The sequence below is a fragment of the Nelusetta ayraudi genome, unplaced genomic scaffold (genome assembly GCF_046127955.1).
Source record: "Nelusetta ayraudi isolate G7.1 ecotype Tasmania unplaced genomic scaffold, CSIRO-AGI_Nayr_v1 ptg000060l, whole genome shotgun sequence".
Lineage (NCBI taxonomy): Eukaryota > Metazoa > Chordata > Actinopteri > Tetraodontiformes > Monacanthidae > Nelusetta > Nelusetta ayraudi.
In genome coordinates, this window is record NW_027466110.1 from 3,000,313 (window position 1) to 3,028,171 (window position 27,859).

The following is a 27,859-nucleotide window of genomic DNA, read 5'->3' on the forward strand; positions in this document are numbered from 1 at the left end:
CTGCTCCTGTGAAGCATGGGTTCAAAGGGTCACCTGGACGATTAATTTTTTACTTAAATCCCCGTGATAAGGCACAGACCTGCAGTGTGAAGCTGCCGTCACTTCCCTCGTGTAGAGAGCGGACTTGGGAGTTAGATGTTTTACCGACACTTCGTCCAGGTATCAGCAACTCCAATCGGAAACAAAAAAGTATATTCTGTCTGACCAGAAAGGCCCTCAGCGCTGTCCTCTGTCCTCGTAGTGCTGCATTCTGTGCTTCTTTTCAGTTTTTCATTCTTCTTCTGTGGTTTCAAAGTCACTTTCTGCTTCAACACACCAGAAAACACAGAATAGCCACGCAACACTCCATACATATACTGGCAGATCACATCTTTGATGTTCAGGTGCAGCAACAGCAGGTCTTACATGCATAGAACCCTGTACACATGATTGCAACTACATATGTTCAGCCCCTAAGAATCAACCAGTTGCCCGGCTGACTGCTAGCAGACACCCACTGGATCGCTGCCACTTCCCTCCACCCAAAAACCACATAGAACCCGAGTGAGCGTAGCTAGTGGAAGCAGGCAGAGAGTTAAACACTCACAGGCAGCCATTGCTTGAAGCTGTACCTGAAGACCGGTGCAAAGTGAAAAGCTCAGCACTTCGGCGCGCTTGCGCGGCAACATCACCCCAAGGTGTGTTTCCGCTACTTTGGCAAACAGCGGGGAGGCTGACGCTCAAACTTGAGTGCCGCACGCATGAGTAACGATATAACAGACACTGCAACATACAGGTCAGTGGTTAAAAAGAAACATAGCCGCCATACATACAGTAAGACTCAACTCCTGTTTTTCTTAGCTGAACTTTCAATCTGTTAATGTGTCACTACAATAAGATAACATATCATTTACAGCAAGCTCTGTTGCACCGGGGGATTCCCGTCATCCATACAAGTACGAGCGGCTACTGAGAAGTAGGAGCAGAGCGCTGAACCCGGGATGAGGGGTCACAGCCTGAACCGCTCGACTCCTCCGACCCACCGCCAGGCCGCGGTGGATCGAATGGCTCTGAATATGCGGCCGGTGGTTGTAAGGTTGTAATGGTCAGTGTGTTCAGCAGCTTCGCTCACGGGCACTTCTTTGTATTCTAATTCTAAAAGGACAGCTTGTGGCGCTCACTTCCTGTCTCTGTTTCAGCCCGAGGAGGGAAAAAGAAGCTGATGAGCTCGTTGTTGGTTCCCTGACTAGCTCCCTGAAAATGCTTCACACCTGAGTTTGGCACAGCAGACTGTTTCCATGTGGGAAGACAAGAGACATAAGAGCAGCATGGAGCTTTTCTTTTTTTTTTTTTTCTATTCAATTAATATAAACCACTCATTTATATAAAATTCTATTGAGGAATTGAAAAGCTAGCAAAGTGAGACTTTGTTTGCTCAACAATGCATCTTGAGACGGTGTGTGGGCTTCATAGGCTCACGTACAGGCTTCAGGAATAGGAAGAGGAAGAGGAGGAGGAGAGTTTAGCGGCACCTAGAGAAGATTTTTATTTTATTTTTTTTGTTTCGTTTCAAGCATCCGTCTCTGTAAAGCTGACAGACAGCAAAAACGTGGAACAGGTACATGGTTCATTGTATATATAAAAAAAAACAAAAAACAAAAAAAGGAAACCCAACGGCTGGATATTGTACAGAAGGTCTGCAACAGAGCACCTGCAGGTGGACGACGTCTGCGCGACGGATGCTGGAACCGCACGAGCGATGAGGATTGTTCCGACAGAGAGAGTTGTAAACACGTGTACATGTACAAACAAGGTAAAAACATTAACACTGCTGGCTGTGGTTGTCGCTGCCAATAATAACGATTAAAAAAACACAAACAGAAAAACAACAACTACGTCGATATAAACAAGTGGGTTTCTGTCTTCCCCCGGGGAGTTGTCCACAAGTCGGACGCAAACGGCTGACGATGTACCACAGAAACTGCTAGTGTGTTTGAACAGCTGTTTTGTTTTTTTGTTTTTTTTAATGTGTTTGTGTGTGTGTAAATCAAACTAATTGTAACAGAATCTGCAAAAGCGAAGCCTACTCAAATGCTCGACTAACGGCTCCTTCCTTGAAGAACAGTCCGGCTCCTATGTCACAAGTCCAGTAGATACTTTCCTACGTCCAAGACTATTGGCAGTCTGAAAAAAATGCCCCGTGAGCCATCTTTGGATGACAAAAGCAACGTCCCCCGCCAAGCGGTTTTTTCTTTTAAAATAAATATAGGCACGTGCCGCTATAAGGGCACTCTTGTCTTTTTCCCCGAGCCGATCCACCCTCTGGATGTCTTCGAAGGCCATGAGCACGTTTCCCCCCCGCCGCTCCTTCCTCTTGGGGGGGCCTCAAATGTCTGTTTTGATTTTGTCCAGAGAGTTGTCGATCTTTGTGAGAGTCTTTTTGATGCGCAACGCCGTCAGCCTGGCCGACGGGTTCTGGTACCAGCACTCCTTCATGAGTTTGGCCATGGAGGTTAAAGTCTGAAATGCAAGACGAGACAACAAGTGAGTCTCGAGGCCAAGCAGACCCGATGGCGTTGGCGTACTCGGGGGCGCGGCGTACTCACGGGGTCTGAAAACCATCTGTTTGGGATGTTGGGCCTCTGCTGGTCCACACACACAACCTTCCTCATGTCCTCGAAGCTGGGATCGTTTGGCACCACGTCGTGAAAAGGCGGCTTGTAGTCCTCCACGATGCCTGAAGGTGGAGCGGAGCGTAACAGAACAGAACGACGACATGTTAGTTTCAGTGGAACTAACCGGGTTCTGCTGGCGAAACTCCATATATTCACACACAAAGTAAAGAAAATTAGGGCTGTAAGTCGATTAAAAATTTTGCATTGTGATTAAACGCATTACTGTCCTGAGTTTACTCGCGATTAATTGCAAATTAAGTGCAATTTTTTTTTTATCCTGCTGTATATGTAACTTAACAAAATATTTATTGTGTTTCTTTATACTTTAGTACAAATATTTCAAACGTCTCTTACCGTTGCTGACCGTCCTGCGGGCCACCTCCCACAGCACCAGGCCCAGCGCCCAGATGTCCACCCGCTTGTAGGACTCGAAGCAGTCCATCTGGATGGAGTCGTCCAGCACCTCAGGAGCCATGTAGCGCTTGGTGCCCACCTTGGGGTTGTTGCCCACGTCCAGCTCGTTGGTGTCTTGGAAGTGCATGACTGCTAGACCTGTTGTGAGAGAGTGGGGAAAAACACAAGACTTAAAAGACCAGACTTTATAGTTTTCCTAATCTCAACTCCCTCTCTCATATTGAATAAAAAAAACTTCTTTTTTTTAATTGAACAGCTGTTGCCCTCTACACACGACGGACACGATGACATAAAAACAATCATTCGCGCGACAAACAACACCCAGCACCTTTTCGGGGGATGGCAACATGCGTCACCCAGGACACGGAGCATGAAAACACATGACGTATGTCGCCAGGCTGAAGCTGGAGTCCAGAATTAGTTTGTTATTTGCAATTCTTCATTTTTTTTCTTCCTTCCTCCTCCTTTCCTTCAAAACATTTTCGAATGGAACATTGGCGAATTAAGGCAAAACGGTCAGAGTTGCATCTGAAAGTGCTTTTGATTAAGGGCCAAGTGGAGCTTTCATTAAGGGGCTGTTCTTCCTAAATTGACAACTAATTTGTCCCCGGCAGACAGCAGCGAGAGGAGTGACCTCGCCACCGCTGCGCCTCTTATGCAGAGCCTGTGAAGCCCAAAGCAGCTCTGAGAAGTTAAAGCCATCTTGCGCTTTTCTTTTAGTTCAAATGAGTGAGACATACGCCCGATGGGCTTTCTGCCTGCTGTTTGCATCCTACGCCAACTGCACAGGCCTGTTTACAGAGAGAGAACCCGGCTGCAGAGGAAGTAATGTCGTGCAAATACTTTATTGCTGTACATGAATCAATGTTTCAGCTATCAGTGCTTGACTGGAGTATTTCTTTTTCCGACGACTTCTTACGTTTACGTCTACACTAGTGTACAAAAACTTTGTACTCCTGTTGTCGGAAAAACATTCTTGTTACTTTTGGGTTTAAAAAAAAACACAAATTCTGTTCAAAGTAATTTAATTTGTATTCATTGTAGTTGTCTTGAAGTGGAGCTATTTGAATTCTGTTGTTGTGTAGTTCAATATATGGACGTAGATCGTATTTTGGAGTACCTCGGCTTTGGGGTCAATGTTCAGTATGTTTTCAGTACATGGAAAAATAAACATGTAGAAAATACCATTGGTTATTGATAGTACAAGTGTAACCATAGATGAAAAAGAAAAAACAATCAAAACCATTTTTACTTTTTACTTCAGTACATTTCAGGACCTGTACTTTAGTAAAGGAGTTGAATCAGTACTTTTACTTTAACCACAGTTTTTATTCCCTTCAAGTATCCATACTTTTACCTAGGTACAGAACATGAATATGTTTGCCACCTGAGCCCGTCACCTCCCCTACTTACCAAGGTCGGCGATGCAGCACTGGCCGTTCTTCTTAACCAGCACGTTCTTGCTCTTCAGGTCACGGTGTGCGATGGCCGGCTTGCCCTGCGTGCCGAAGATCTCCACGTGGAGGTGGGCCAGGCCGCTGGCGATGGACAGAGCCATGCGCAGGCAGCCGCAGGCGTCCAGGGTGCTGAGCTGAAGGTAGTCGTACAGGGAGCCCATCTCGTGGAAGTGGGTGATGAGCCACAGCTGGGTGCTGGAGTTCCTGGAGGTCATGTCTGAGGCGATGAAGCCTGTGGGTGGAGGTGGGGGGTGTTATTGGAGGCTGTAACAATTAAAGTTTAATTACCCACCAGCTGTGGCTGGATGATTTAATGGGTATTAGTTGGTTACTTTTAAATTAGTCAAAAAGTTGAGGACTGGGTCTCTTGACTGTCTTTCACACACGCAAGCACCGACGTATCACAATCAGTTTGAGATTATTTCTTAGATAGAGTTCATAAAGTAAAAACAATAACAAGAAAAGTGGTTGTGCAATTGCCCAAAAACATTTTTTGCAAATATATACACATTTTAAGTGGTAACAAGAGCCCAATCCAACCAAGCCCTTCTTTTTTTTCCTCGGAGGAAACGTACCGAGGATGTTCTCGTGCCTGAGCAGCACCGTGTTGTAGATCTCAGTCTCTCTGAACCAGGACTTCTCGTCTCTGGAGGAGAAGATTTTGACGGCAACGCTCTCGCCCTGCCATTGACCCCTCCACACCTCCCCGTACCGACCCTTTCCTGCAGGGCAAAGACACAAGAGAAGTCCATTTTCATACAGTAGGAAGGCAACAAGAATAACAGATCTTGTTAACAAGAATACTTTTTTTTTTTTTTTTTTTTTTTTAAATGGGAGCGACCTTCTAAACACTGAAGATGCATTCAAATGTGGGGAGAAAATAATCATGTTGAAGTGTGAGTGTTTCTTTTTTGTCGTATTATGTACATATACATACATATATATGGGACCACTCAGTCACACCGTCACTGGCTAATAAAGGCTTTGCTCTGAGGCTCTGCTGTGTAAATGTCACCTCCGTGTGCTGCCACCTTGTGGCCAAAAATCCACTCGAGCACGCTGCGCCGAGATGGGTTTATGGAGCGTGAAAATGGCAATTGCGACACAAGGGTTTGAGTCATGAAATAAATTTTTCATCCCAGCGTGAGTCAACAACGTTTGTCTCCTTTTCACATTACCAATTCGGCTGTTAATAATCTCTCGCTACGTTCACATGGCCACAAAAATAAAAGCAATGTGTCACTTTTTTTTTGGCAGTGAGACGCAGCTGTTCTCTCCGCTCTCAATTGAAATATCAGAAACTAAATCAAATTTAAATCAACACTTTTAAACGTCTGCTTCCTCGTACAAATGCTTTTTATGTGTATTATTTTTGCTGAGGTGAATTGACCAAAAGGTCATGTACTCATGTACATGTATGTGAGCGACACTGGTTTAGAAAACAAGCTATGGTTTAATTTCAGACAGCGTCTCAGCCCTTAAATCAAGCGCAGCATCATTTTCTCACACGAGAGGCTTTTTGTTGCCGTCTGTTTTTGCAGGTGTCTTTTACACAGGTTCCTTTTGTCAGCACAGACATACATTTATTTTATTTTTTTTTACGCAAATCAAGTGTGCAGCCAAGAAGGGGAAACTCACCGACACACTCATTAAGTGTGATTTGTCGTGCCACAGTTCTCTGAACAAGGAAAGGGAGCCCTGAGCCACTTCCTGAGGTGCAGGAGTGATCCAGCAGATCCTGGGAGGAGAGAAAAAACAAAAGAAATCCAGAATAAATAGGCTGTATATTTAAATGTGTTGTTGTTGTTGTTGTTGTTGTTGTTGTATGTGCGTCCGTAATCGAGCCATTTGAATGAAAACCTCCCTGAAGGAATCCCACGGCTTGAGCCTTCCAAAAAAAAAAAAAAGAAAAAAAGAGAAAGAAGGAAAAAAGATGAAATAAGGAGCATCTGGGACTCAGATGGTGACTAATACATGCAGGCTGCCTTTGATGTGGCGCCCACATGGGATGGAAGGGCGCATGCCGTGATATTGCTCGCTCGCGCGCGTGTGCATATGTGAGTGGGTGTGTGTCTGCGCTGGAGGTGCAGAGTGCCCCCTGTTGAGTAAACAACGGGAGTGCCTCTGCCTCTCCCCCCCACCCGCCCCGCCCGGCTCCTTGCTGACTGGGTGTGGGCTCGCTGGAGATTTGATCTAATCCAAGGACCAGACTTTAAAACAGGCGCAATGCTGCTAAGCCTTTTATTTTTATCTCGGCTTTAGACGCGTGCAGCGTCCCAACGCTGACACAGGGGGGCAGTGTGTCCCGCAGCGGAGCCGGCAGCTGCCGCCCTACCCACCCCCCAACTCCCCCTGTAAACTGTTACAAGACGAGAGAGGAGGGGGGAAAGAAAGGATTGAAAAACAACAGAAGAGTGATGTCTCAGATAAACAGATGCATAATGCAGGAGCTGCCGGAGAGACAATTTGGAGTCACAACAGAGGAATGTGAAACAAGGGCTTTAAAATCAATGACGAGTTGCTCTGTGGAGAGTTTTAAATCCGTCGCAGCGGTACAGGAGGATTGTCGTTGCTGTGGTTGTTTTTTCCCTCCCCTGCAAAATCATAATCAAGACAGCAGCAGGCAGGCAGGCAGGCAGGCAGGCAGGCAGCGGTGGGACACGCACATGTTGGATTTGCTCGTAAACCACTGTTCTAATAACCTCACTCACGCTGCCGAGCACCTTTTTTTTATTACGCCAAATCAGTCTGCGGTTTCATATCTGGACTCCCCCATTTCCCCAGGACCACAATGGATGTAAAAAGGATTTTGAGAGAAGGATGAAATCATCTTTTTTTTTTCCTCACACACACACACACACACACACACACACACACACACACACAGACACACAGACACACACACACACACACACACACACACACACACACACACACACACACACACACACACACACACACACACACACACACACACACACACCAGGAGCTATTTGCAAGCTAAATGTGGTTCAGGGGAGCAACGTGTTTACCGGGAAGACTTTGCGACTTCTGGAGAGTAAACATATGGGAAACGCTTGGCTGCATAACCAAACCCCCAGAGTCCAAGATGGCGGCCCCTTCATTTCAATGAAGTTGCTCACTCAGCGCGTACGCCGAAAAAGTTTTCCACTTCCGCAGTAATGGGCCCATAGAGCATGTGTAGTGGTGTCGCTTCCCATCATGTCTCTGTAACTCATATGATCTATTTGGCCAATCAGAACGATTGTGGAGAATTTTCTGGCCTTCATCATTTTATTAAACAACTAAAAGATCTAAAAAAAATCGAATCAGACAACTAAAAAAAAAAATCTGCAGTTGAAAGAGTTGCTATGAATCGCATTTCAGGTCACAGTCGTCCTGTCAGCCATTTATTGTGCATATTATGGTCTATGGGAGAAATGCTTTTTGGGCCCATGGGATTATTTTGCTGCAGTACCTCGAGTGACCACTGGGAATAATCGGCACACCGCCATATTGCCAGTCCGGTATCCAGTTCTTATAAGAGAATGGTGTGATTTCACGATGATAAGGACTTTCCAGTGCGGACGGTGAGAAGCGGTGTGTTTTGTCTGGGCGCAGGCTCGGCGCTGCTGCGAGCAGTTTCTGCTCAACTTGATTACACAGTGGGAGAGCGGGCGAACGGGCTGTGGGCTGTCTCGCAGACTGAGCCCTAACCACAGGGCTCCACCTCGACTCTGGATCAGTTTAGCAGAGGCCTCAAAAACATAAACCACTCTGCTGAAAAACTGACGGTGCACGGTCGAGTGGAGTGAAAATATATAGAAGAGAGGGAGAAAAAAAAAAAGACCTACAAGACGCAAACAACAATTTCGTCCCAGGAAGAGAGGGGCGGGGGGGGGACCCCAAAACAAAACATGCAACCACCCCCGCTTGGTCCACACAGAACTTGTTTGCGTTGCCTGAATGTATGTGAACGTTTAGCCTCTGAGATTTTTTTTTTTAATATATAAACACAGGTTTAAATACTATTGCTAGGTCACAAAGTACCCATTCAAAGGCTTACTGTCCAAGTACTGCATTCAATTATTGTAATCAAAGGATATTTTGCAAACTGCTACTTACACAGGGACGAGTCGCCAGCAGCAAATTCTAACGACTCACAAAACTACCACTGGTCCTACACAATGGAACTGTGACGGTGCGAAATGTAGCTGTACATTAGTCAGCAGAGGCACCAACTCGTAACTTACTTTTTTGTTCGTAGGAGTGGTCAGCGTCAACAGCCATTTGATCAGCTGCCGTATATTCAGAAACTCCCAAACGAGCCAATTTTTTATTTTATTTTCCCCCCCTGAAGTATCACTGGCAAGATCCAGAATGTTTTGCTGCTACTTTACAGACTTTTTTCAGATACGTTCGCTCGGCGAGCCAAGTTTCACTTGTCTACGTCTGCTCGGTGAAACGTCCGACGGAGCTGGCGACGGCTGGAAGACGTGTCACTACAGTGTCGCTGCTTTTAATTGACTTGTTTAATACAGTGGACCTTCTGCGCCTCGTTAGATACATTCTGAGGCGATTAAAAGAAAGAACAATTTTTTTTTCTTTATATCCAACACAGTGGTCAATTAGAATAAAAGACATTCTTCCTCCTTCCTGCACTGTTCCCAGGGGTCCAGGTACTTACGGCCAGGGTGCTCTCGCCCACGTTTGAGGCTATGAGGCCGTCGATGGTCCCGTACTCGGCGTCCCGGGAGGTCAGCCGCTCCATCTGGTTGCGGTGGATGCGTCTGAACACCAGGATGGCGACGGCCGAGAGGACGACCAGGACGACGAAGGGCACCACCACCGCCACCACCAGCAGGGGCACGCTGTAGCCGGGGAGCTCTTCTACACGAGGGGAGAGAGGAGAGGCGGGTGAGGGAGGAAGCAGAAACATTTCCATTTTCAAGACCTCCTCTCAGAGTTTCAGCTCAAAGATTTTTGCACATTCTTAAAAAGCGCCATAAGGCAGAGAAAATAGGAGTTTGGATGGCCGTGAGTTGTTTCCTTCAAACGAGTTTTAGTTGTTGTTTTTTTTTGCGGGGAAATTCTTGCTTCCCATGAATCTTTTTGTGGCCTCTGACAGGACCACACATAGCGAGGCTCCGCACTACACAAATCACAGGTTTGCAGAACTCCTGCACGCCTTCTGGAGAAAACCAGTTAAGGGCGTGGGCACACGCACACACACACACACACACACACACACACACACACACACACACACACACACACACACACACACACACACACACACACACACACACACACACACACACACACACACACACACACACACACACACACACGAGCATAAACACTCCTTCTCTCAAACACACAGGCACAGATTGGAGCTCATCTAGTCACCAGCGAGCGGCCCGAGGAACTGACCACCATTCACACTTTCTAAACATTCCGAGGGAGAAGGGGGCCGCTCCGGGCTCCGCCTGCAGCACAGACAATGATCCCCCTTTTCTCAGCTGCTCAAATAATGAACCGTTTCAACTCAAACACACACGAGTCGGAGAAAACTCTCTCCGATTTGCACACTGGGGGGGATACGTTTTGTCTGCACAGCTCCCAGTCGCACTGCAACTGTAGCAAGAATATCGAGCACTGACCCCCTGCTTCCCAGAAGCACAGATTAAAAGCTACAGCACAGGTTCAGCGCTGGAATTTAATATGAAAAAAAAAGAGAGAACCGGCCGCTGCGGAGAGTAAAGCGTGAGGTGAAAAGGCCAAACAGCGGCTGTGTGCAGATGCCAGAGGCTCCTCCGGTCCCAGGTGGCTTCGCCCTCTGGTCTCCCGTCAGCCCGGCTCTCTGACAGCCTTTGAAAGGGACAGCGCGCGGGGAAGTGGGCCGTGACTAAATAATATTCAAAACCTCCCTTTTGGATTGCCCACTGCGTCCCCCCCCCCTTTTTTCTATTTCATAAAGTGCCAGGGAGTGTGACCACGCTGGGGCCAAACTGCGGCCAGCGGAATCCATCCAGAACGGCCCGATTTCACAGGGACGCCGCTCCGCAGCTGATGGCGAGGCTCCCGCGGCTGACGCAGAGCAGCACTCGGACGGACTGACAATCACCCTCACTGCTGATGAATCTTCCGAACATTTTCCATAAACACGACGCCGGCCGGCTCGGAATGGAAAATCAGCCCTGCAGCAATTTGTCAGAGGGATGTTGCGACTAGCTGACATTTTACTTGTTTACTGCCCATCAGAAAATAGGATGACATTTACTGATGGCCGTGGTTAATATCTGGTGAGATAACTTTGCTTTCAACTGAGCAAATCTTTAAAAAAAAAATAAATGAAAAATGAAGCTAGTTCTTTATTTGTCCCCAGAAAATCTTTTTTTGAGGGAACAAGGTTTTTTTTGGAGTGCTGCAAAGGGTTCCCACTCATTTTCACTGACAAGATTTCAAAACTTTTCATTGACTTTTCCATGACCTTGAATGAAATGACTTCACCGCAACCAAGAAATTCAGAATCTTTTGCTTAAAAGACATGAACCTTTTACAGTTATCTTATGGTACAATAATTGCTTACAACATAAAGGTAAACACAGGTGAAATCTATAGGCGATCAATTAGACAAAACTATATAGGTGAATAAGTAACAGGCACGGTCGAATTTCATCACTCTTCTAAAACTTTGTGTGATTTTACAAAATTCCATGGCTTTCACAGGCCTGAAAAATGGAATTTGCAAATTCCATGACTGTTCCAGGTTTTCCTATGTTAAACATAAGCTAACAAATTATCACCGGGGAGGTGAAAAAACAACAAATCAGTTCCACAAATGTCTGTATGCTACTTTCTGGTGAAGTTAAGCGGACACGGTACCTTGGACAGGAAGCTGCACGGTGATGTTCAGGTTGCACAGGTGCCCGTGGCAGCACTCCACCTTCTGGTCCCGGGACGCCGGGGTCTTGCAGGTCATCGTGCTCTGCTCGTAGATGTTGAAGCACCCCTTCTGGTAGAAGAAGGAGCCGGCGGTGACGGCCAGGGACGAGAAGCACTGGTAGCCCCTGCAGCGGTTCCCTGAGGCGCACGCGCTGCCCTCGCACACGCACTCGTGCTCCTCCATCCTCAGCCGCTTCACCTCGTCCTCTGCAAAAGAACGCACAACGATGACCTCGCCTTCAATAGCATGGTGGGAGTTGGTGGTCCTGCATAAAGCAGAATTCGCTTCACTGAAGTTTTCCGACAGTAATAATTATCATATGCAACTCCAGTCTATCAAAGATCTTAAAAGAATTAAAAAAAAGTCCATCCTCTTCTTCTTCAACCTTGTTTTAAGTAGAGTTGTTTTGTAGCAAGCAGTTCTGGAAATAACCCGTTTGTGATGTCACAGAGGGCAGTGGTACTTCTCCCGAGATTGCTTCAATATGGGCAGCCAGGTGTTCATGCAGCCCTTTGACACAGCCTCACAGTCTCTTTGTTTACCAGGGGTTGTAAACAGAGGGCTAATTATGCTGTAAATATGGCTATCTAGTGAGTTTTTGGTGATGAGTATTAATCATGCAATGCAAAAACACTGGAGTCCAGAATCAAGACAACTATATAATGATTTCCGTAGATTTGGAATTAAATGCTCAATTATGGACTTTTCCAGACTGAATTAATAGATTTTGGTGGTCAACTTCCAACAATACAAAAGGTTTTGTTAATCAATTGATAATCATAATGGTGATTATCAAGTAACAACTTGTCATGTAGAAAGTGGAGCAAAATCTTCATTGCAGCAACATAGAAGAAGTCAGACCAGCAAGAGATTTTTTTGCACTTTGTGTGTTAGCATGTGTTCCATGCCAGTAGCACAAAAAGACATGTTTAGGAGCTGAAAAAGTCAGTTTTTCACAATAGACCCTCTTTCAAAGTAAAATCTATGGCAGAACTAAGGCACAACTTTACATTGCAAGAAGAATGTGGACAGTATGGAGAAAGTCACCTCTCCCGGGAGCCTGCACGGTGACATTCATGTTACACAGATGGCCCTGGCAGCACTTGACAACGTGAGTCGAAGAGGACGGCGTGGCACAGGTGGCTCTGCCCTCCTCGTCGTCCCTCAGGCAGCCCTTCTGTTGGACGACGGCGCCGTTCACCGTCCTCATCGCCGAGAAGCACTGTTGGCCCGTGCAGCGACGGTCACGCTCACATTCGCCGCCCTCGCACACGCAGGACTGCTCTCTGAGAGCCGGTCTGCCAGCAGACGGCTCTTCTGCGTCTGCGAGGAAACAGACAGAGTTCCGAGGCCCATTAGAAGCAAATATGGCTTGTGTAGCTTCAAATGAAATGGCATTCAGTCAAATTGGAAAACAAAACACAAAGATTTCCACAGGAAGGGACCAATAAAACTGACCAGAAATCTGGAACATCGACTACCGGGATTCTTTGAATGATTGAACACGAGAGCAGAGATCGTGTTGAAGAAGAAATGCAGTCATTTAACACTGAGGCGCGCAATTGAGTTTCATCGACAAGTTGAAAACATCGATTAAAGTTTGAGCAAATCTGCAATAGAAACCCCGCTGTTGATGTCAGGTAGTTGTAGCAGCGTTTTTACTGCAAACACAGAGTCATTGAGTCCGTTAAGCTGTGTGCTCATGGTGAGAGCACACAGTTTTAAGTTTTATATTCACCAGTGGTGGTTAAATAAGCCGTACAGAGTCGGCTCCAAAAGCTCGCAACGAGGGGGGCCGGCCGTCGGACGTAAACGGCAGACAGCATCAAATATTCATGAAGCCTGGATGTACAACTTATCCCACTGTGAACAGACCCAAGACAAATCCCAAGGGGCGGTGCTTTCTCACCTCTCACCGGCGGCCGCAGGGAAACGTTCATGTTGCACAGGTCTCCATGGCAGCACTCCACCAGCAGCTCGGGCGACGGGCTGCTGTTGCAGAACAGGGAGCCCTCCTCGCTGGCCGCCACGCAGCCCTTCTGGAGGAGCGACGTGCCGTTGGCCACCGCGAGGGAGGTGAAGCACCGCGGGCCTGCGCAGCGCTCCCCGCCGATGCAGGACGTCCCGTGGCAAACGCACTGGGACATCGTCGGTGCGCCGGCATCACCTGGTTAACAGAATGAAGACAAAAGATTATGATGGACGGACAGACAGACTGACAGACAGACATAATTACATCATTAGAAACAAATTCTCAAACGCTGAAATAGAATTTGCGTATATGTGATAGGGATGTTAACAATTAATCAATTATTGATTAATTGTTGTTTAAGAATTTAATCGATTAAATTAAATTAGTCGCAATTAATTGAAAGTTTTTTGCAGTTTTTTTTGGGTGGGGTTAAATGGTGTGGTGTATACATGTATACCTGGAACACATTACTTTGAAACAACTTAAACAAAAAAAAGTTGAAATGTGACCCATTAGAAGTTAAAGCCAGAGGATACATGTTTAGGGTGTTTTTACTGTTCAATAATGTAAAAATGAGTCACATTGGACCCTCAACATTATTTAAGGGTTAAATGTTGTCTTCCTTACACATTTTCCATGTATGTGAAATTTAGCTTCTCAGGAAAAATCGCCGCTTATCAATGAATCGTTAATCGATCAATAAGGTCAATCAACTAGCGGTTAATGAATGAATCTATCATTTGCATCCCTAATATGTAACAAATGTTGAGAGCGCAAGCCTGGCATTTTTTTAAAAAAGTATTTTCCCAAAGCAATACGCCGACACGAGAGCTAAAATAAAAAAAACCCTGGGAGACGGCAGATGAGAGGAGACAGACTGAGGAGGGGGCTGGAGGGGGAAGAGTGTGAAATTTTTGTTCTTTTCATACAAGATATGAGGGGGCCAGAGAGAAACAAAGAAGCTGAGAGACTGTGTGTGAAAGTGAGTGTATGTGTGTGAGTTTGTTTGTGAACTACGCATGGAGACATGCGTGTGCGACCCCCGGCGTCACCTCAAGACGTGCCGCGATTCCATTTTGATGCGGGATCAAAGCCGAGCGCTGAAGCTAAATTTAACCGGATTCTGGCCTCATCTCCGGCGGAGAAAGGTCTGACGTGACGGGGCTGCGCTCTTGTGACAGGACACTTACCTCCCAGGCTGGAGCAGGCGGGAACGAGCAGGACGATGAGCAGCAAAGGAAACATGGCCTCAGTCGTCATCGTAGACCTGGCAGGCAGAGACAGACAGACAGAGAGAGAGAGAGAGAGGGAGAGGGAGAGAAATAAGAAGCAGTCTGATGATGAATGGGCTGAAAAAAGACCAGGATGTCAAGGATTTAACGGCAATTTCACATTTGCGCGTCTGAAACGTCTTTCGGCGCAGCCGTTCAGGTCGGGGGCACCTTGCCTGAGAGTCACAGGGGATGAGAAGGGGAGAAGACCTTTTCCCTTTATTTTCAAAAAAAAAAAAAAAAAAGAGTCAACACCAAGTTTAAAATGCTCGAGTAAAGTGGGTCTCATGCCTTCCTGTTGTCCTGGCAACAAGGCATTGAGTGGCAAGCAATGGGGAGACTGGTGCTTTCCTATTGGCTGCCTCGTGCATGTGTGTGCGCGCGCGTGCGTGTGCGTGCGTGCGTGCGTGTGTGTGTTGGAGGGACAGGCTGCCTGGCAGTGAGGGGAGGGAGAGGAGCAGACAGAGCAGCGGAGGAGGGGGAGGAGGAGGAGCGCAGCAGCGGGAGGAGAAGCAGCAGGGTGGGAGCCCAAATACTGTCGCTGAGAGACCTGCAGAAGAGACGAGACAAGAGGTCGAATCCTTCAATATTTAATAACGTCTGTGTGTGAGTGTATGTGTGTGTGGGGGGGGAACTCGTGTTTATTGGCTCGCTAAATTTTAATACGTTAAAAATAATGGCAGTCAAAAATGAATACATAAATCACACGGTTTAAAAAGTCCAACAACCCAAAGGAACAATTTGCAGCGAGCTGCGCTGAGCTCTGCGCAGACACAGCGCAGCCCCGCAGCGTGCCCCCGATCCTGCCATGCTACGCTGCCGCCGTTATCTTGGAAGCACGCGCGCTTGAGTGCATCTGTGCCAATGATAAATACCCCAGAAACTGCCGCCGCTGCCGCTGCTGCTGCCGCCGCCGCCCACCCACCCGAGACCCCCCGCAGGCCTTTGTGTCTGTCTCGCAGACATAAACGATTAAGCACGCGGCGCTAGCCGCGACCCCAACGGCTAGCGTCCGCGGCCCCCGCCTCCGACCACCCTCACCCCCAGCCCCCGCCTCCACCCGCAGCCGTGGACCGCTCGCTGCTCCCTTAATCAGAGCACAAAAAACAAGAGGCTGCAACACGGAGATAATCAGGAGCTTTGTCTGCTCCCCTCGGACCGACGGTGGGGTGGGTGGTGCTGGTGGGTGGGGTGGACGGGGGGTGGAGGCGTAGCTGGGGAGCAAACAGGGGACAGTGGGTCAGCGGAGGGCAGAGGGAAAAAAGGGCTAATGCGGGAGTGACGCGTGCGGCGAAAGAGGGGAAGAGAAGTGGGACAAGGAGGTGTCTGGTGTCAGCACCCGAGGGAGGAGGAGGAGGACGGGGCGGAGGAGGGAGGGAAGAAGGGCACCATGCTGGTAGAGGACGGCTGTCTGGCGCTCCAGCGAAGCCGGGGGTGGGGGGGGCGCCTGAAGGAGGCAGGATGGAGAGATAAGCAGAGGAGTCGAGTCAAAGACGACCGTCTGGAGAACACAGAGTCCAAATCCAGGAAGTAAAAAATAATAATGATGATATTCTTTTTAAAGTGGCGGCGTCCCGCTGGTTTTGGGTCTGACCTCCTGCGTTTCCGACGTGGACTGGGTCACAACGCAGGGGGGGTGTGAGAGAGAGAGAGAGAAAAAAAAAGAGAGAGAGACAGAGAGAGATCGATAACTCACCACAATTAACCAACTGGAGCGAGTCACAAGGCGCCATTTAATGGCCTCAATTAGCGCCCAGAAATGATGTGCTGCCCATTTACATTCAGCGCTGAGAGAACCCGCGTCGGGCCGCCCTTAAATCATCTCCCGCTCCGTCCATTCAATTCTCCGGAATAGAGCCGCCGGCGTCTGGGGCCGAGTTAAATAACGAGGCGGGGGGAAGAAGCGGAGCTCCGAGGATCCAAACACGGGATCCCCGCTGGGTTTGAACAAACTCCTGCGCTGTTTGTCCAGCACACACCTGTATGCGTGTGGCTTCTGTTTGCAGACTGATTCCTTTTTCTTTATTTTTCGAAGGCAGGGAGACGTGAGAGGTGCGGCTCGCCGATAACGTATCGCCGGGGCTGGGCGAGCAAACAGTTTTGCGGTGGTGGTGGTGGGGGGGGGGGGGGGGGGTTGAGCTGCTCCAGATAGCCGAGATGTCAGCAGAGATTCTCAGAGGGAGACAAACATCTGTGGAACCGACGGCAACCAGAAAAAATAACTTTGCAGGCCTGTATCTGCGTGTCCGTGTGTGCTGCAGCCATATATTGCAAACATATTGAACACTCCGGCAAGTTGACACCCTGCCAAGAGTGCGACGTCGCTCCCCTCATCCCCCCCCCCCCCCCCCCACTCCCATCTCTTCCATTATTCCCCCTCTCCGTTGGACTTGGAGGTGGCGCTGTAATAGGAGAGCGGTTTGGAATAAGCCACATGGTTATTATTAATTCAAGATATCTGTCCCTATTGCTTTTGGGAGCCATCAATTCAACAGGTCTCTGTACTGAGGGATGTCTGAGAGCGAACCATACGTTTGATGTTTCAAATGCTTTGTATACCTGAAACCTATCGAATCGTCTTCATTTACATTTCACTCTGGTGGAAAAGGAAAGTTTGAGGTTTGTGTGTCAAATAAACACAGTCTGAACTTGCGTCCACAGCAGCATTGACCATGGTAGCCGACTGCAGGACCAATGCTTTCCAATGACTCCTGTCGACAGGCGAAGGCGCCAACTTGGTGTTTGTTAATTCAAATACTTTAGCCCCGCCGTCAGCTATGTTGAACATTCAACCCCCTCTTAAGATGTGCAGGGGCATGTTTTGCTCATTTTAAAAAGCATAGACCCCCCACCCTCAAAGATCTTGACATAAGGCAGTCGTGTGTGTGCGAGTGTGTGTGTATGGAGTCTCCTTAAAAGAAGACTCGGCCCGGCAGCAAGCGCGTTAGCATCAACTCCCGCTGAGATCGTCTCCCAGCGGACGCGACGGCGGTCCCACGTGTCGACGGCGTGGAATTCATAACGCCACGTTTCCTCCCCGGACTCCTTCCAGCGATCCCTTCCCGCTATTCAGTGCGTTTTAGATAAGGACTTCCAATTTGATATTGGGGAAGGAGGGAGGAGGATGAGATTAGATGGAGATGATTACAACGCGCCGCTCCAACGCTGAAATAACTTAACGCCGTCGCGGACGTCGACTGTTTGGATGATAAAAAGAGACAAACGAGGGCCCAACGCCCTCACAGCTCTGTATCCTTGAACCCCTTGTCTCGCAATTCACCAGTCACCTTCTCCTTGTTTCCAAGTGACATTTTCTAACAATTTGCAGAGAAGGTTTTCAGCCAGAACGAACTCGCTGTCCCGCTCGGATGCTTCAATATTTTGTTGCGTTTCTGAATCGGGTTGAGGGAAGAAAAAAAAAAAAATCTGCTTTGTCTGATGAGCGTGGTGTAGCAGCGAGGTAAGAGGGGGGAGGAGGAGGTGAGGGAGGGAGGGGAAGGCAGGGGGAGGCTGAAAAACCCTGCAGGAGCTGCTGAGTCATCGTGCTGGCAAAGGGGGAGAGGTGAGGTGGAATCTGTGTCTGCGCTGGAAGCCTGGCACCGTTCGCCGCGGCGCAAATAGCAAAGACGGCGAGGAAAATTGCAGAAAAACTGCAGGGGAAGAGGCGGGCGGAGACTGGGGCAATGCGGAATTCACGCTGCTCCCAGTCCCCGGCGCCAGACGGCCAAAGTACCAGCATGCCGTCGGGGACACAGATGGTCGGCTCCAAGGTGGATGTGGGTGTAATGGAGACCTGAGGGCGAAAGCCCTCGCCTCTGCTGCGGCCCACATTTGCGTTTGGGCTGCGAGGCTCGGCGGCGGCCAGCGGTCTGCGCCCACGGTCGTGCTCGACACTCGGGATGACTAAAATGTTAGAGTTTCAAGGAGAAGAAGAGCCTCAAAAGTCGAAGTGCCTTGGAGGGAACGCGCTTTGACACGTTTCTGACCACCGCGCTTGCCGTTGCGCGGCAGGAACGTCGGGGTAGAGCAGACAACATCAAGCGTAAACACTTTTTTGAAAAATATGGCAGTTTACTCGGATCGAGACGAGGACGCTTTAGAAAAAAGGAGGCTGTCGCAGAACTATTTGGCTGCAGCGGTAATATTACAAATATTTTGGGTCTTCGCCAGCGACGTTAAAGTGCAACAATCTCCGGCTGTGTCATCTCAAGAGTATCCTGGGGCTACCAGCCAAAGTGCGGCCCCTTTTTTCTGTCTTTTTTGCAAATTCATTGCACACTGCAGACGGATTTATCATAATCTTGGATTAGAAATCTTTGTCTGACACAGTGTCAACTTTGAGAGCAATGAATCCCTGATGAAATCTAGGATTACATTAAAAACAAAAAAAATGAGCTGTCTTTTTGTTCACCTATCATGATTCAATATAGTGTTTCCAGAATTGGCTCATAGCATAGGCCATGGTTAATAGACTAGTTGTCCAAAAGCTGGAAAGGGAGAATGTGCCATTCTTAAATTGCCAAAGATGCAGGTTTCTTCCAGCCAAGACACATCTGGACCATTATACAACTTAGACAAACAAGGTTCTGCAGTACCTGAAAGAGCAGCAAATGTTAGGACGGAGTTTGTGCCCGACTGCGTATAAAATGCTCGGACAAATATTAAGAGAGCAGCTGGTTTGAGTAACAAAGGATCAGACTGCGGTAATTCAAGACTAGGTTGGGTTTTTACAGAATTACTCGAGGTCCATTGGGTTTTTGCTCGGAATATAACAGAGAGTATCAGAGCATCGGTTTAGGGAAAGAAACGTGGCCGACGCTCAACAACACTAGAAGCCAAGATGAAGCGGTGTACTGGGAAATATCTCGCTTGGCCATGATGGTATACTGCCAAAAGAAACAGACGGCAGAACCTGACATGGGAGGAATGTGATCCTGAACGCTGAAAAGTGGGATTCCCACATATTCAAAGAGCGAGGCCGGCGACTCCTTTGCACCACTTTAATTACATGACTAAGCGATGGGTGGATGTCAGAGCATTATTACCGAAATTGGTGGGGTGTGATGCAAGCAATTATCACAATTTGCTTTACAAAAAGAGCGCACCGGGGCTTGCCGTGCTTAAGTTCATTTGTGGTGTTCCGCCACAAATTCACGTACTATTTTTAGAGCTTTGTAGCCTCCCGCCAAAATTTGTGGCCATTTCAGAAGTTTAAAGCAAAAATGATGAGCCTTGAATAACATATTTCCTTTAAGTATGGAATCTTTGATCCAGAAATATTTGTATAGTTTTGGCAGGACTGTTTCTTTGCCATTTATTTAACCAGTCAGAATAATATGGTTGACTTCATTCTGGAGCAGGTTGGGCCTTTTCTGTAGTCAACAGAGCTGCAACGAGACCCTAAATTTTTAGCAAAGCAAAGCTGAAAAGTTTTTTTGTTGGCTTGGTTCCTACAACATCCTGTTGATAAGGATATTCATCAGAGTGACGGTAGGGTGAGCGCCGGCGAGAGGCGAGTTGGAACAGGCCCGTGTGTCATCGGAGAACACAGGTAAGCTCATTACTTTTGTACTGATTCCAAGCCAACCTGGCGTGTTGGCAGCAGGATTTAAATCATTTTCGCCGCTTTGCCTCGGAGCGCCGCTGGCTTGCGTGGTGCGACGGTGAACGCGGCACGACCCTCCTCTTGATACCCTTGCCAAGATCGTTAACCTTAGCCGATCGGCTCTTCAAACGTAAAGGGTATCCTCACCTCGCAGCACCTCGGAAAAGCCACATCGGGTCAAGCAAAAAGGTCCGTCTCCGAGGAACCCAACAAGCATCTCGGGGGCTGCGGTCCCCAGACAACACGAAGGGTGTAATCAAATGCAAATGGCCCTCGCGCTAACGTTTGATTTGATTCTCTCTCACATTCTTTGCAGTTGGCAACAGCCCAGCAGGTACTTGGTTCTTGGATACAGTACAACGGAAAACGCACACAACGCGTTTGGGCCGAGATCAAATGCGATCAGAATCGACAACTGCCTCTTCTTGCAGCGAAAGCCTCGCCTTTGTGTACCGACAACACAACTCAGGCCGTACAAACAAACAAACAAACAGAGAAGCATTTCTTAATTTTATTTCAACTGTTATTTGGAGTAAGGTTTTCAACACGAACGGACACGCAAACAAGCAAGCCGTGAGAACAAAGTTCCACCGGGTGCCCCCGCATCACCTCCAGAGACTTTGTCTCAATTCTGCGAGTTCCACTTGCAGCGTTGCGTCGCTTGAAGTCCTAACGAGACACAACCGCGCAGCGTTACGTCTAGTTGAAGTCGTTAACGGGTCCCCAGCGCAAGAGTCACCATAGCAATTAGACGTTGTTACGTTTTCACACAGCCGACACAACACTTTCAAGAGCCAGTTCAAACAGCGACTTTATGGCTGTCTGCTACGTTTGCCGTCAGAGGAATGCACAAACACGCCACCTCTCATCCCCCCCGCGCCTCCCACCCTCCACCCATCACCCCCGTAAGGGCCATCTCGCAAAGTTCAGCCCACATAGGCAGCGGCGCTATTCAAACGGACACTTTGATTTGTATCCGTGCACACCCTTGAAGCCGTTTCACCTTCATGTGAAACAAGCAAGTCGGACCCCGAGGTGAGAGCACCGCTCTTCGCAGCTGCGAGAATATTTAGCCCGTGATTGATTCTGGCTCTGCGTGACAGATCTGCAGGAGTCAGAAGACTAACAACATAAGAACCACTTCTGCTGAATCTGGTGGGCTTCAGAAAACAGGCCGGCTCGACCACCAGACAACTGGTTAGCGAGTAGTTAGGATTCAATTTCAAAGTTGATGTTTACACTCATATTTTACAAACATGAATAATCCTACTAATTCAGTGAGTATAAACTGTTCCAGGAATGTTTGAACATTATTATAGTGACTCTGTTCACCACACACAATGAAAAAGCTCCAAATTGTGCGGTGGTGAATACAGCATGTTACCTTACAAGTACTGAAGCTGGATACATAATGGCAGGAAGTGGTGCTCGGCGAAAACACATTTTGAATGTGTTGATTTTGAGAATTTTTTTATTTCTTTTAGCCCCACAATTTTTAGCCCCTGAACACCACACATGAAATGGCCATGATGGGAACCATTCAGTAAACACATTTGCAACAAGATGACGTGAAAACAGCTCCGTGCTTTGTGTGACGCTGAGCCGAGTCTTTACACTCCGCCGCTGGCGGAGGCTTTTATTGCCACGAGCATCCCGGTCTTCTGAAGGGCAGCAGCGAACGGCTTTGAAAAGACTTTCAAAAGATCAAATCGATGTTCCAACTGGCGTTACACTCCAAATGAATGTGTAAAAAAACTGAAAAAAAATGAAGTGGATTTGATTTATGATACAATAAAATTGCTTCTGTGTTTTTTTTTCCCCCCCAAATGAGTCATACATAATTAAAATCAAAACTGCCTGAGGCGAATTGCATGAAACAAAACTGAGAACAGAGTTTCCAAATGGAAGTTAATTATATGATTGATTGATAAATTACACAGAAAATTGAGGGTTCCCCCCCTCTCCCTCCCGAAAAAACAATCTTCTGGCTTTTTATTTTTATTTGTTCCTTTAACTGTTAATGGGTACTTCACTCTCCCAACAAACCAAATTGAAAATGTTGGCTTGGGTTGTGAGAACGTGCAAAGTGCTCTTCATGCGGCTACTGGGCGACGTCAAGGAATCATCGTGAGAGTTTTTTGGTCATCTTAGCAATCATTTCATTTTATTGTCAAAAGAAGACAAAAACTCACAGATTTAGCTCGTCAACCCGTGGGGGAAAGCGAAGAAGGCTGCGATCTAACGAGCGCTGAATTCAAACATACGCCATTTCTGTGACCCTTAAACGCGCCGGCGGGATAAAAGTCACTGGCAGTTTATGACCCTGTGCCCTGGCAGCTGAATGGCTCACACCGAGTGTGAATCTCAGTTCAGACAGAGAGTGCCCTCAGCCCGGCGAGAGAGGCTGCGCGCTCCGTCTGGGAGTCGGATCAGTGCAACGCAGCCGACTGAAAACTACGCCATAACTTTCCCCCACCGACGGCTGAGCGGGGCGAGAGCACTGATGCGAGGGAAAGGGCTCATAAAAAGTGTATTGCAAAATGTCTCCGATGCAAGTCTGGGGCAGAAGCAGAGGGAAGAGTGGGCCCGCCAGCACTGCGGCTCTGTGTATGTGTGTGTGTGTGCCTGCAGACGCTGGTGTCTTTTCCACCCGTCTCACCGTCTCCACTGGTCTTAGCCGGCGTACGAACACAGAATCGCAAAAAAATCAATAAGTCTGTGCAGGGGCCACCAGAGGAGGAAGGGGAGAGCAGGACTGCAAACAGCAACCACAGAAGCAAGGCTTAAAAATTCTGGCAGATACACACAGGCAGTCTTTTATCTCATTCTCTTTCTCCAACCCCCCCCCCCCACCACCACCACCACCACCACCACTCCACCCTCCTTACTTCCAATGTCATGCTGAGACTGCAGTGCCCGGAAGTCCCAAACAGCTCCTCTCTCATCATGATGTGTTTGGGCAACATAAGGCTGATGATTATTAAAGAGGCTCAAGGATTTTTTTTTTTTTTTTTTTTTTGGGGGGGGGGGGACTAAAAATAACACTGCAGACAGAGGGGCCCTTTTCTAAAAAGCTGGACACGAGCATAGAGCAGGAGCAAATGCAACCCACATGCTGCGTTCCTCTGCAGCCTGCCGCCTCATCTGATGCCAGGGTTGTTGCTAGTCAGCATGTATGCACATGGATAAGCAGTCGTGCACTTGCGCGCACACGCGCATGCATGCAAAGCAACATGTAAAACATGTAAACCTTACTCAATGCCGGAGCAGAGACTGCCGAAGGATGCTACGCCGAGTTCTGACACACAGCAAACTCTTGGCCTCCTTCCATCCTTCAGTCAACACCTCCCACCTGCATTCACACAAACACCCATATTCATATACAAATCTTCCCACACACGCGCGCGCGCACGCACAGACATAGCCTACAGTATTTTCCCCTCCCAAAGCTCCCTCTGACTCCAGCGACGAGCGTCAGAGTCTTGCTCAGACTTGAAGGAGGCTATCTTGGGTCTCATAACTGCAGCTCTCTTGTTAATGACAGACTGCGTAACCTGATTCCACACACACACACTTACACACTCACACCACCCAACCACCCCCCACCCGCCGTAGTCTCACAGGGTTTCTTGAAGCTCATGCTTCCCTCAGCCTCCACCTGCATACTGTACCGAACCAGAGACTATCTGCTCCATCTATCAGGCTCCTCAGCCGATCAATACTCCTCCTGCTTTTCTGGGATCCTCTGACCTCATTGGAATGCCGTGTTGTCAGAATGCCACCTGTATTTAACTCATAAAGATAATAGAAACATTTCCCAACTCATAAGAAAGAAAAAGAAAGAGCAAAAAAATGTATTTCGTATTAACACTTATTTACTTTTGACATACAAATATGTAAATGAACTACGTCTTACTGCATCTTACTGTCTTTATTCCACTAAAACCTCTACTTTGTTTGTGAAAATGTTAACAAGCAGTAAAAAAGTTATTGAAAGAGGGGGGGGGGGAAGCATCTGAAGGCTCAATTGAGGATAAGCTATCAAGAATTAGCTATCCAAGCACTTTTATTAAAGTACAGTCTCAAAATATCTGCAAAAAAACTTGCATTTGAATTGAATCAATTATAATCAATAATCTCACCGTGACGTTTATTTGCACCAAATTCATTGTTTCAAGTATTCAAGTATTTGATAGCAATCCCAGCAGGGGCAGCACTGATTCATTTCACCAAACCCTGTGATCGTTTTAATGGGTACGTTTTCATTTTTGCTAATGCTTTGCTGCGACAAAGGTCATCTTTTGCCTAAACATAATAATTTCCTGAGGGGTTTCTTTCCATGCAAAGTTCCCCAAGAATGACGAGCGAGCCCTGACTGTATTTAAAACACAGGCCGGCCTCGCTGTCGCAGGATGCATTGTGAAACAGATAACCTCCTGCTTGGTTACGGTCGCACTGATAGGCCCTTGGAAACAATGAGGCCGAACAAAAAAACAGAGCCGTGTAACCGAACGTGGGGAGGACAAGGGGACTAATCAGAGTGGCAGGGTGCCTGGGTCACAATCAGGCTGCAGAGCCCGCTGGTGGCTCCACAGGACAGGAACCCATCGCCCTGGTGGAGGACCATATCTCGGCCCAGACTCTCTGACGTCTTTCCTTATCTGACCGCTGTCAGCTAGGCACCATGGGCACGTCCACTGAGAGCCCCTGGCGCCCATCAACCCAGCCCAACGCCAGGGAGCCCCCTTCCACAGTAGGATTACACTCTCCAGAACATCCATCAACTGCACAAACAAAACTTCCAGTAACAAGGCCGAGCTAACGGCCACAAACTGGAAACCCAATCCCACGATCCCCTTCCAATCACCACCACCACCACTGCCGCCTCCACATCAGCGATCAGTTCAAGAAAAACACTTACTTTTGGCAAGGGTTGTGTTTCAACGGTCTACGCAGAGCTCCCCGAGGACCACTGAGCTGTTATTCCAGCTTGCGCCAGTTGTCCCAGCTCGTTTCGAGCAGCTAATCCAAAATGATTAGACCATCTCCCACGCCAGATCCCATCACTGCACATGTGCAGTCCACATATGCTGGTCAGCCAATGGCCGCGGCCCTTTTGGAAGCCCCCCCCGCACCCTCAACAAGATTAATGAATACAGTTCTGAGGGTGAAGGTATGGCGCAGGCAACCCTCAGACGAGCAGACGCGCCGACTCGTAGTGGAATTACAAAAGGTTTGGAGGGGGGGTCATTTTAGTGGGACCGAGGAGGCGGAGGCAGCGGCACCACGAGTTGATTCGGAATCAGGAAGGACACTCGAGTGCGAGACGTCCCCCCCCCTTCACACTTTCTATAATCTGGGCAATTATCTGTGAAGGTCTCCAGCTAAGGGTTCACACCTTGGCGATGGACGTTCGCACCTTTTCATCAAGCAGCTCCGCCAGGCTCCCACAAAGCCGCACTGAAAATGCAAAAAACTGTCCTGATTGATCTTTCAGTTGAGTTTGAGTTGCGATGGGTCTTGCATCTTGTGATGGATAAGATGCGCGCGTGTGTGTGTGTGTGTGTGTGTATGCAGGGGCAGAGCTACGAGGTGGCCATCGGGCCTTATACTTCCACACCCCAGCAGCACCTCAAGTCATGTCTTTGTTGATTGATTTCTACATGCATTTCTGACAAGACGATTGGCCTAGACTTTGTTCTTCGTGTAAACAAGACAGAATAATACGAAATTTAATGCAACCCCAACCCAGACTGTAGGACAGTAGGAACAAGCTGACATTACAATTTTAACATCTCACGTTCTCTGTGTGACTGTTATATGGTTCCACTGAAAACATCTGATAACTACAATCAACTACAGTGAAGAAAAACAGTCCTGTAGACATTTCATGTATCTACTTATTGCCACCACCATGCGAGTCATAATCTCACGCAGGCCGCCCCCGAGGAAAATGTTCTGGCTCCGCCACTGCTTGTGTATGTGTATGTGTTAATTCAGAAAAGCTCAGACGACCGTCTGCGGGTCAACGGAGCCCATCAATGGGACTCGATTGTGATGTTAAACAGCGCGCAGCGTGGGATGATGAGACGCGCCGATGAAGAGAGACCCTCCCAAACTGTTTGCAAGACAAAAAAATAAATTACAAGACTTCAGGGGGGAAAAAAAGAAAAGAAAAAAGAAGAGTCACAACTAGCCGCGAGGTTGACGCGACGAGAGAATCGTTCGATAGTGAAACCGAGGCGGTGGCGAGAAGTGTTTTGAATCGCACACGAAAAATCTCAGCGATTTATCAACGAACGATACCTTTATAACGCAAAAAAATAACAATAATAATAATAATAATAATAATAATAATAATAATAATAATAATATGGGACTTGGCTGCAACAACCGAGCTGATTTCAAGATTCTACGTTAGCTTGGCTTGACGGGGGACGTAAAACAAATGTGTCAGACTGCGGTGCAGTGACAAAACAGGCCAAGAATTATTTTTGTCGTTGTTGTTGTTGTTGTTGTTGTTGTTATAGCGAAGAAAATCTCGCAACAACAGACGTGATTTATTTTTTTCTCTCCCCCACACACACTCCTGTAAGCTAGCACGTCACGACACCTCCAAGTCCCGCATATCGGCAAACTTCTCCACGTCCACCTGGACGCGCTGCAGTCCACCGTCTCACCGCAACAGGAATCACAAAAATAATGGGAGGAAAAAAAATAATAAAAAAAAATAAAATAAACGAACGTACATTTCAGCTGCGTCATTAATAAACTTACCTGAGGGTGTTGGTGTGTTTCTTTTCGTTTCTCTCCTCCACCTCCTCTTCCAAAGTGCGATGAAAAGGGCTCGGCAACTGACGCAGGACCAACTATTCTGCCATCTCCCCAACAATTCACCGACTGCACTCGAGCTGTTTTCCAAAGTCTGGGCAGCAGCGGCACCGTGACGCCAACATTATCGTCCGCAGAGACTACTACAACAAAAAAATAAGAAGAAGAAGAAGAAGAAGAAGAAGAAGAAGAAGAAGAAGAAGAAGAGGAGGAGGAGGAGGAAGAAGAAGTGGCCTGTTGACTCGGCGCTGTCCGCACTCGAAGGCAGCAGGAGGCACTTTAAAGTCGTCTCCCTCCTCTCATGCTAGCTTTATGCGGGCTTCCGCGGCGCGCCAGCCCCAGCAGCCACGAAGGCGACAAAAAACACACCATGCAGGATCGGAGAAGGAAGTTTCCTCGCAACAACTCGGCGGAATAAAGGCGGTTAGAGTGTAGCTACGGTTTAGATGCGTTTCCGGTGACGTATTTCAAAAATAAAATTTGCTCGGCTCCACCTTTTCTTTCTTTCTTTCTTTCTTTCTTTCTTTCTTTCTTTCTTTCTTTCTTCTTCTTTTTTTTTTTAAGTCAACCAACTTGAATTTGTACGGCGCACACAGGGCAAAACGATGGTTGGACAATAATCACAAAGGTGAAAGCGCTTTGTACAATCAGAGAAAAACCAATTGAGCCCCAGAGCAAGCAAGGTATGACAGTGGTTAGGAAAAAC

At 47.8% G+C, this 27,859-nt stretch overlaps 1 protein-coding gene and 1 long non-coding RNA gene across 5 annotated transcripts; one reads left to right on the forward strand and one right to left on the reverse strand.

Annotated features, from left to right (window-relative positions):
- Positions 1 to 244: 244 nt before the first annotated feature.
- LOC142897733 (uncharacterized) lies at positions 245 to 1,269 on the forward strand. The gene is made up of 3 exons (XR_012928486.1): positions 245 to 775; positions 896 to 1,084; positions 1,179 to 1,269. It is a non-coding gene; the product is annotated as an uncharacterized LOC142897733 (long non-coding RNA).
- Positions 1,270 to 1,500: 231 nt separating this feature from the next.
- On the reverse strand, positions 1,501 to 27,539 carry LOC142897730 (activin receptor type-1-like). Of its 4 annotated transcripts, none has more exons than XM_076040249.1 (13): positions 27,100 to 27,539; positions 14,839 to 14,934; positions 14,637 to 14,713; positions 13,384 to 13,641; positions 12,522 to 12,797; positions 11,414 to 11,680; positions 9,213 to 9,415; positions 6,164 to 6,263; positions 5,101 to 5,247; positions 4,482 to 4,757; positions 3,009 to 3,206; positions 2,586 to 2,716; positions 1,501 to 2,499 (listed from the first exon to the last, which is right to left on the reverse strand). In XM_076040249.1, coding segments are annotated over exons 2-13 (2,070 nt in total). In that variant the 5' UTR covers positions 14,841 to 14,934; positions 27,100 to 27,539; the 3' UTR covers positions 1,501 to 2,364. The 4 variants fall into 4 exon arrangements, with proteins under 4 accessions (XP_075896364.1, XP_075896366.1, XP_075896365.1 ...); XM_076040251.1 differs by lacking the exon at positions 14,839 to 14,934 and adding an exon at positions 23,578 to 23,674; XM_076040250.1 differs by lacking the exon at positions 14,839 to 14,934.
- Between the last annotated feature and the right edge of the window lie 320 nt (positions 27,540 to 27,859).